Below are 10,938 nucleotides of genomic sequence, written 5' to 3' on the forward strand. Positions count from 1 at the left end.
CTATGTGTTTCGACTGTGATCAGTAGTGTTTTCTATATTGAATACCTTAATAAATCCTTGAACTAGTCGGTTTATTCCATGTTAGGTAAATCGCAAATTCACTGTTAAGTAATCAACAAGTTGTTACTTCAGTATATCATGAGTATTAAATGAACTCTCAGTTCTTCATTGGTCTACAAGGTTGCCAAATATAGTATGTATCAATCAGTAAAGCATCTTCCTTGTATAATCTATTATTCAAAGTTCAATATTTATAATTCTTATACACTCCACCCTACAGTGATAACATTCGTCATTAAGGTGTACGTGGAAACTTGACGAATTAAACATGTCTGAAATTCGGACCCGGGTCACCCAGTTTTTACATTTAAGGGTGTTATCGCTACTAGGCTATTCAGAGCGCTATTGATCTCCTTCAGGAAGAAGATATCTACGTCCGTTGGTTACTTTTTTAATTGAATTCTGTTGATCTGTTGTTATTCGAAGATAATATTGGTCACCATTAAATAGTCAGTCTATAAATTTCAGATATTGATGATAAACTCAAATTTCTAGATGTACTTTTTTGGATCGTATTAAATTTGACAGTCGGACACTTAGGCTTCCTGTTATTATCTTTTATGATTTAATATAAAAGATACCAGTCAGCTCATGAATAAGAATATGTCCTCTGGGATTGATTAATTCGGTCGTGTTGATATAGTGATATGAGGCTAAATATTAAATGAGAACAGCATGTTTGTGATATCAATAACGTGAATTGTATCAGTTATCTTAAAAATTTTATCAAGTACACATAAGTCGTTTCCATTGTTCTTAATATTTAATCGCTTAAGTGTACACCTCGATCACGTGAATCTATGAACTGTACAATGTCATTTTCAATCTACGGACTTTATAGTGTGGTAGAAATACTTTGAATGCAATTGTGTTTTATAGCTGTGGTCGAATGTTAATCATAAGCAACGCATATACTAGCGCGTATGTTCATCAGTTCAAGATCTTGAAGAAGACTGTTTCTGCTTCATTGCAACCGACTTTGAGCCTTGTCAATTAAAGTCTCCAAACATTGATCCCAGTAGTTTCTCAGACCATAATCAAGTAATCTACACCTACCAACATGACTTAGTTCAACTGCCAATGACATCATGAACTGTTGCTACTTCTTGGTTTGTTCATACCTATCTTTCATCCAACTTACATTAGCAAATATCACCTATTAAGATAGGCAATGGTTGATGTATCTTAATGGTCTTGCCTTATTTATTAAAATTGTTAGTAGGTTTTGTGTAAAACGAATAACATAGTTTCCTGGTTAGTATTTTATTTCTAGTCGAATTGATTCTTAGGTGTAGATTGATTAAGTTTTGGCTCATACGTTTAGTCGTTCTAAAGTGAACTATTAGATCATAGGCTTAAACTATATTCTACCTACCAAATAATTTCAGTAACTTTTACGTAATAAATGTTATATGATCAAATATCTTTACACCCTAACCAAATTTAGTTTCAAACGAATCAAATAAGTTTGTCCTTATTACCTCCAATTATCTTGAGGCAGTTGAATACTTGTTTCTAAACTGATTAGATGTACTAAGTGAACTTATAATAAGAGAACGAGTGGATTATGCTTAATCACTTCAACCAATAATGGCTAACCACTAGTCTAACGTATTCAAAGGAACAGTTTTTGGTAAGAGAAAATCAATTGGTTTATCAAGTATAAGGATTCTAACCAACGTATGTGGAGATTTCGCAGTTAGAGATCAATCCCGTGTGAAGATGACGAAGACTCATTTATTAACTAGGGTAAATGAAGGCAGATAAATGGAGAAAATCTTTTCAGCAATATCATTTAGTAGTATTGTACAATCATGTTTATTGGTATCATTACCAAGGTTTGACTTGATAATTTCAAATAAATTGAGCATTGGGTAGATTGTTTCGTGACTCAGTGGATGCCACTCCTTCAAAGAATAAATAAATAAAATTAAACTAAGTTTAAATAGTACAAACGAACAAAGCTAGAATATTAGATTGCATATTCTATGAAAAAGCGGCTTACACTGAGTCAGAAAATTTGGTTTTTCTAATCATGCTTATTGTTATCCAGCGGTATACGGTAAGATAAAGGGGTGCCTTGTCAGTAACAAAGTCATCAGAAGCGTTTAGGTATCCGGTACAAATTGCTTTATAGTCTTGAAAGTGGTAAAAAATAATTCAAGGAAGATGTATAGAACTGGACAACTATCTTATGCATTACTGTTCTTCAGAAAAGTAGTATCTTACAACTATTATCAATAAGACAGTTAAAGTCGGTTGAAGAAACAAAACTTGGTTTATGCGACAACTGAAAAATATATTTTCATAGTTGAATTCGCGAGTCAATTGAAGCTAGACCACCAAGGAAAACCTGGAAGCACTGGACGGCCGTTTTGTCTTATTGTAAGACTCCTCAGCAGTGCACACCCACGACCTCACCTCGCGAAATTCGAACTAAATCTCCACAAAAACCCCTTCTGAAAAATATATGAAATAATTCAAAAATATCATTGTTTTATTAATGTTGCCAAAGAATTATCCCATATCACTTAGTGTGGGTAGTCTGCAATGCCAAAAAATCAAGCTTCATAGCCAAGTCTCAATCGATCAGAGTGAAAAACCTACAAACTATTTTCCGACAATCACTATTCTATTGATTTTCTGTCCAAATCGTGTATATAAGCACGTTATTTCGTTGTATCAAATGACCTATTCATCTGGCTAGTAGTCTTGTTTTCAGGTTTGGATCATTCAGGGGTTTAATTTAAGCAGCCTTCGATTGACCGCATCATATCATTACGTTCATCTGTTGATTAGCACATTATTCATCGATTACAATAATCGAAATTTTCGTCTTATCAAATCATAAAGAACTTGCTTCCTAACAGTTCTATATCCTATTTTATAAATTGTTTTGATGTGTTCGTTCATATGTTTACCTTCCTTATAATCGTCAGGTAGGTAATCTTTCATATCTCGTTTCTATATTTTGTTTCACCCTTATTACACTTCGGCCATTACGTAATCTCGAGTTCTGATTGACTTCCAGTACCTCTGTTAAAGATGCAATAATTCTTTATACTATAGACCACCATTGTATATAAGAATAACTATGAATACAGTTGTCCAGTTCTAGTAGGTGATATCGAACATAATTCCTCTTCTTTGAAATAGTGTGAGGACAACTACCCTTTTCCACAATTCAATAAAAGTACAATATCTAACAATTTTCTCCTTATTTAGTAGGTGATTGCTATACATAGGAAGGTGACTTTCATTGAGGATTTCATTTCAGTCATATAAAGCTATCTATATATGTCTCCAGTGAACACACCACTTTAGCGCGTCCCAACATGCTAGAAGAAAAAAAGTTAATTAACTGAAAGCTAGAGCTGGGAATGAAATCTTCAGTGAAGATCACCTACTAAATGACGAACAGAAAATCGCCCGAAAATGCTTGACGTGGAACACATATTGAAAATAAAAAAATAGATACGCTACAAGTTCATCGACCTGTATCCTATACCTTGAAGTGTCTTCTTTTTGTTTAGAAAATGATAAGTAACTTGAGGAGTGTAAAGAAAATGAATAAATGGAAATAACTGGCAACAATATTTTAAAGTGCTGATGGCAATGTAATCACAATAAACAGATTCTCTCAGAGAGAGGAATATTTGTGATGATAGAAGCAACATTCATTGGTATCATTCTCTTTTCAAACACACTAACATTGGTTATTAAATCTAAGAAATCAAAACTACTGCTTACTGATGTTTCTGACTGGTTATAGAGTTCTTGCAAATCATTTACCAATTACCTGGTAAAGTTAGTTATTCATATCAATTACTATGGAGAAAGGGATTATCTTTCATACATACCATACGTTTGTAGGATAGCATAACCAGTTAACTTTATGCGTTCGAGAGGTTACGGCGGATAAGTGATGTCACTTATCATTTGATTAGTTGCATTGCTTTTAGTGGCTTCTCGAGTAAATTTTCTACACCCACAAGGACAATCCCCATACCTGTAAAAAGAACATCAATCCTAACTAAATGATATTCTAAAAGATGAAGGTTTAATGTTGCCAACTCCAGATCCTCTCTGCTGACTAATACACAAACTATGTCTGCAGAAATCACTAAAAAAGCTTTTTATGTCATGGTGAAAGCTTTGTTAACTTGTTTCCTTTTCTAAATAAACATATTCTACCTAGTTTCTTGGTAGAAATAAATATGACATATAATTAGCTTTATTTGGATAACTTTAGATTTGGACAAACGGAATGTTCAACAGATCAATAGTAGGGCACCTCATCAGCTCCCTCACCAGAAATATCTTCGACAGTCGTCTACAGGGCCAAAGAGCTGGGTTCAAAAGTAGAACAAATCAAAAATTTGTGTACTTCAGAGGCCTCAAAAACTAATTGGTTCAGGACTGACTCTTTGTTCAAGAACAACACAGACTATCTCTCATTCTACCACGATCTTAATTCGTCTAATTTTTCAAACATGGTCATTACTTGTTGATATCATCATCGAATTTTTAATGTTTGTAGCTGCCATCTTCAGGCTTTCTGTTCCTCCCCCTATCTACGTTCTCATCAAGTGAACAATTATTTCCAGTTCCTTTAATCCATAGATTGTTTATGTCTTTCTTTAACCTTATAGATTGTCACGCAACCCACTGGTGGTACTTGAGGCTAAATTAAAATTTTTACGAAAACACACAGGTAAGGTTATTCTAAATATTAATGTACTTGTTATAACTTTGAGATGAGGGCTTTGACTAAACACACTCATTAAACAGGTAGATATGACTATATTTTGATGAATAACCAAGAAAAATCATACATAACTGAAATAAACAGAATGAAACAGCTGATTTTATATAAATGCTGCGTGTTACACTGAATACATATTACATTGACTTAAAACATGACCTAGCGATAATACAAAATTTTCATAGTTGAAATCATGAGTCAATTGAAGATAGACCACCAAGGAAAACCTGGACGGCCGTTTCGTCCTATTGTGGGACTCCTCAGCAGTGCGCATCCACGATCCCGACTCGCGGGATTCGGACCCAGGACCTACCAGTCTCGCGCCAGAGCACCTTACCGATAGACCATTGAGCCGGCATCCAACGGTGTTAATGTCTAACTTCAATGTCTAGCTTCAAATGACTCATGATTTCAACTATGAAAATACTGAAATCTTCACAAAACCCCTTCTGATCTATAATACAAAATTGTAATAAAGTTGGAGATAAGGTTTTCGTTAACTAAGTACTTATAAATGAAAAAAATCATTCGAAAATAACATCCCCTTTTTGAATTATAGTCGTAGAATTTTCTATCTCTAATAGATGACTGATATCGCACAAGTAGAAAGAATATAGACTATTCTGCATCACTTGTAGTGATAATTGATGTAGATTGAGTTTGTTTGTAAGCCGTTTCGTTATTGTTCATACTTCACATAGTTTGATTTCATTTGTACAATTCTTGTCATATATATACAGAGAGATTCTTGTGGTTTGACCTACTTATTATTATACCGTCATTAGCATGATTGCATCATTTTTACGTATTTTAACTGTCATAAACATGTGTTAAATGGTAGTCGTCTATCAACATCTTGTTACCTGACAGGTTGATAAAATGAGGTTAACATACAGTCCTGATTTTCAGAATTTCGAGTAAAATAGCTTTTCAAACCTACAAGTGACATTGTTTTCTTTGTCTGTGCTTGAAGACAACTTATAATATAGATCATTTTGTCAAAAAATAAAGAGAAAACTACTCTTAGTTGAATACTTTATGGGTGAAGAAGAGTATAACTAAGTATTTGTGACGTTGGAAATTCTTATCCATAAAACGAGCATGTAGTGATATCTTTGGGTTGTATTATAATAATCTGTTTAAATTTCAATAAATAATGATCCTTATCGTCCATTTTACTGTAAACAGTCTAGATGTCTTGAATACATACTACTAGTTGGTAAGCTTTCAGTACCTTTTATAAGATATTTCAGTTTATTGTAACATCATGTATATGAATATAACTATATTGATGTTTATTTAATTAATAAAACCACAGTCAATGTGACCAATCTTTCGTTAGTTGCGACATCCACTTCATAAATTTTATGTGACTCTAACTAGAAATTACATACATTCACCTTGAAAATCATTTTTAATAACGACTTTTGATTGTACAATGATTTATACAATTGCTGTGGATGACCACAAATTCAATCTTCACGGTGACCATTATACAATGAAATATTAAACTGTTTAAATTATTAAATGATCACATTGTTTCCAATTTAATGTTGTATAAGTTCATGTATGCAGTTAAACTATGTTTAATGCAAGAGCTAGTGATATTATTGATAATCTCAATTTTCCTGAGCAGATTTTATATTTATTTTTATTTGAACACATAAATATTGGTACAAGGAAGCACCAGATACATATGCGCCATACAAATCTCATTCGATTTACTTGAGGGCTGTGATACTGCCAAGATGCCCGAACTGAAGCAGGTGGTTTTCTTAGAGGCTCACACCCGGAGCCTTTGACCGAAAGATCTGATCCACAAGGCAGTGGAGCATCGTGAGGAGATGTAGTCCCATGGTAGCCGGTGACCAACGATTGATTCATACGCCATTTGTTCCCTCAGGATATTGGAACCAGCCCATGTGCACCATTGGTTTGGGATGAGGGTTTTCCAACTCCACTAGGTGGACTCGCCTTGTCCATCAACCCGGTTAAAGCGCCGGACATTCGCTTTTCGTCCTCTCAATTTCGTTACTAACACCTCCGCCAAGAGAAGGTAGTGAGTAGAACTTTCCTGGTAGAGGCTATATATTCGCGTGGCCATGTGAGTGCATTTCGAGAGGGAAAGCGAATTTTTCCCACTCTCGACCGTATCAGGGCATTTGGGGGCAGATTTCATAATTGTAACTGCAACCTATCAACCGAAAGCTATACAATCAAATCACTTTGTATGCTTTTTAATGATTGGACTAGGAAATGTATTGTACAACAGTAGTATTAAATCAAAAGACAAAAATACACAATTACGAAGATGTTGTTATCAAATTCATTGAAAATGAAAGACTATAAACTTAAAATAATTTAGCTATAAAAATATAACTTGAAGAGTATCAGAACAGATTGAAAAAAGAGAGAAAAAAAAGCAACAAAGAACGAATGAAATTAAAGAAACGGTTACTGTTTTCTTTAGAAGCAAATGTTATTAACGATTATTCCTTGTGATTGACATAGAGTTAAGAAGAATGCATGTTAGAGATTATCACGAAATCAATAATATTATGACATATCAAGAAAAGTTTGTAAACATTAGAAAAATCGAAGTTTTAGCAATTCGTGTTTTGTTTTATTAAAATGAAGTAATCATTATTTTGTGTGGTGTACTATACTCATACTATTGACAATTCAACTGTCAATTGTAAAATGAATTCAGTCATACATGTTTAGGTTCAATAAGCAAATAATAATAGATATTCTATAAGATGAATAGAATGTAACTAACTGAACGTTTCGTCCTTTTTTAGACGTGTCAACTAGAGTTGATGTTCATTGAAGTGTGCACGAACCAAGGACTCTTCACTTCAAACGCTCAATGCGTTTTCAACTGAGTCCATATAACTAGTAACTCATTTCTGTAACAGCTATGTATTTTAAGCAAAGATGGATAGTGGCTAGCAGTGGAATCCAGTTTGACGCGCGTTCCGTTCTATTCAGCTGGATGTAACCGCATCTCAGAGTCGATGTTCACTCTAGGACTCAAACCCAGTACCTTTCGCATCAAACGCCATCGCATTATCCACTCGGCCACTGAGTCCTGATAGTCACTTGCTTGTGCGATGGGGTGAAGTTTAAATTAATTTAGTATTGTTTTTTCGAATCTTTCCATTGATGTCTTAGGACTGCAACTGGTCAGTCTTTAATTATGTTATGTATTCTATTCCAATTTTTAATGACTTTTAAGTTATCTTATTGTTGATTGATTGAAACCTAGTAAAAAAAATACCAACGCCAATAACCACTTCATACTGAATGACAGTTGATAATTCTGTCCCTTATAATTAATTCAAATGAAGTTTAAGAATTGACCTAATAATTAAAAATAACCAACCTAATCAGATAATCCATCTTAGTCGTTTTATCAATAAACTGGGATATCTTACAAAGAAAAAAAGGTAATTATCCTTGTTCAGCCAATTACAATCAACTTTACAATAATATGACAAGTATGTTCGCACATTGATTGTGTAATTCGGTACTTTAATTGTTTTAATTGTGAAAGCAGCTCAAACCCCCTTTTGAAATTAATTACTGACAAATTTTTTTTCTTCTCAAAACACATACAGTGAACATTTTACTCGGATATTATATTGTTTAGTTACAAATATAGATGGAGTTCTAGTGAGAAGCAGTGACCAGTGGAGTTCAGCCACATCTGGTGTGAGATAGGAACTCACTGAAGACAATTGGTGAACGATCGCTCAACTTCGTGGATTGGTTGAAGTTAGACATTAACACCGTTGGATGCCGGCCAGCTCAGTGGTTTATCGGTTAAGTGTTCTGGCGCGAGGCTGGTAGATTCTGGGTTCAAATCTCGCGAGGCAGGATCGTGGATATACACTGTTGAGGAGTCCCATAATAGGACGAAACGGCCGTCCAGTGTTTCCAGGTTTTTCATGATGGTCTAGCCTCATTCGACTCATGCTTCCAAATATAGATTTTCTTTTTTTCCCTACTACTACTACTACTACAATTGTGTACAAAACCAAATTTCTGTTCACAATTCATATAAATGCTGTTAATTAATACTAATAAAAAAGGGAACAACATTAAAATACTGTTCTTTCTACATAAATATCTGTACACATTTCAATCATATATACATATATATGATTTGATTCACCATTGAGTAGTATAAGCAATTTCAAACAATATTTATAAATATGTACACAATTGAAATGAGATTCATAACAACAACAAAAAAATTCTATGAAAGCATAGCTATTTATCGGCATTCTTTTCTATTACTTAAATGATCGAATCATTTTTAATACAATGATGATTTCTTAACCATCTATCAAATGCTTCATGACATGTACGTATAAGACATTCAGTTGAACAAAATAATCCATCTAATCGTGGATCATCTAAAACTGCTGGTTTTGTACATGGACAAGATGGTATGAAATTATTTTGATCATGATTACTATTATTGGAATTACTATTATTATTATTATTAGGATAATGATGATTAGTAATAATCGTTGTATTATTGGTCAATGTATCGGATTTTAAAGGAAGGAATGTAGACAAAGGTAGATCATCATCTTCATCAATTGAATTTATATTATTATTTTCAATAATATCTGAATCATCAGATGAAGAGAATGAAGCCTGAAATATAAATAAAAATGTAGGATATGTGAGATACATTAATAGGTAAACCCAAAAAAAAAGAAACACTGAGCGGATGAATAAATATAGCGAAAATAAACTATCCGAATTAATTTGATATTAAACAAGTTCCACATATATACGTGCGAGTGTGTTTGAGAAATGTCCAGTCACAGAACTTTAGTTAGTCAGCTATAACGTAAGACCAGGCACATATATGCATCGGTTCAAGTTGGTGTATTTCGAACTGGAGTATCCATATATTTACCTGATTAGTGATATGAAGCACATAACAAAGATAATTCAGGCGTTTATTCTATGCACCTCTTTCCACTAATAATGAACGCAAAGATCAGAAATATATTATTTTACAGTTAAGTTGATTGCAAACCGAGAAAGATGGTGTTTTAATTTGGATGGACGAAATCATAATAAATTTAAGACAATTAAACATTATCTAGGATTGATTCTGATTACAATGGTATTCTAAATCAATCATAATTATATATTGCCTGAAGGTATTTGCAAAATTTTTATATTCTTAAATTTAAATCCTGAATTGGCCTTAGCTGAACCACCATTAAAAACCTGAAGGCACTAGAAAGCTGTTTTGTCCTGGCAAGGGACTCCTCAATAGCTCATGACTTACAACTGTGAGCATCCTACAATCTCGACAAATGATTTTCACATTCATCAAATGTGTTGTACTCAATACTTCTGATCATTTTCTTCAGTTGAATGCTTAGAACTACAGGTTTATTATTACTAAAGATCTCATTTTAAGCCGTAACTTTTAGTATGCATATTTTTCATCCAGAAGATTCGGTTACACTACCACATTGGATGGGTTTATAGAAGACAGATATAGATAACTCAAGTGTATTCTAACCGATTTTATAAAAATATGCAAGTCACTACACGTGGAATAGTAAATTACACATTCAAACATGAACCTGTGATTATAATCAGGTAGCTTGATAATGAAATATGTAAACATATTAAACAATATATTTTGACCAAACTTTAAAACAAAACAAATATCATCATTGATACCATTGAAAAGCATATCAACTCAGATTGTTAGACAAATACAATTTTCATTAGAAATTACAAATAAGGAGATAGGTGAAGGAGATGGAGTTGTACACATGAATAGTTGAATTCTGCAATAAAAACATATGGTGTTTACAGGAAAACTCAAAAGTCTGTTTATTGTATTTTTTAAGCGAAATGGATCAATTGAGTACAGTTTTGATTATTATACTTGACAACATCATTAACACTCAAATCACATCGGCAGAGTTAAAAACCAATCAATCTACAATTATTGCCATATAATTTATTATCAGAAGGGTTTTTGTGGAGATTTAGTATTTGCATAGTTGAAAGCATGAGTCAATTGAAGGTAGACAACCACGGAAAACCTAGAAGCACTGGACGGTAGT

The 10,938-nt window shown here is 33.3% G+C and overlaps 1 protein-coding gene across 1 annotated transcript; it reads right to left on the reverse strand.

The window, feature by feature from the left end:
• Positions 1-9,127: 9,127 nt before the first annotated feature.
• On the reverse strand, positions 9,128-10,549 carry Smp_051060 (hypothetical protein; the record flags this gene model as incomplete). The annotated part of the gene is made up of 2 exons (XM_018798356.1): positions 9,128-9,493; positions 10,547-10,549. The coding sequence occupies 2 exons, from the start codon at positions 10,547-10,549 to the stop codon at positions 9,128-9,130; spliced, it is 369 nt and encodes a 122-aa protein (XP_018653306.1).
• Positions 10,550-10,938: the final 389 nt, after the last annotated feature.

This window comes from Schistosoma mansoni, chromosome 6 (assembly GCF_000237925.1).
Source record: "Schistosoma mansoni strain Puerto Rico chromosome 6, complete genome".
Lineage (NCBI taxonomy): Eukaryota > Metazoa > Platyhelminthes > Trematoda > Strigeidida > Schistosomatidae > Schistosoma > Schistosoma mansoni.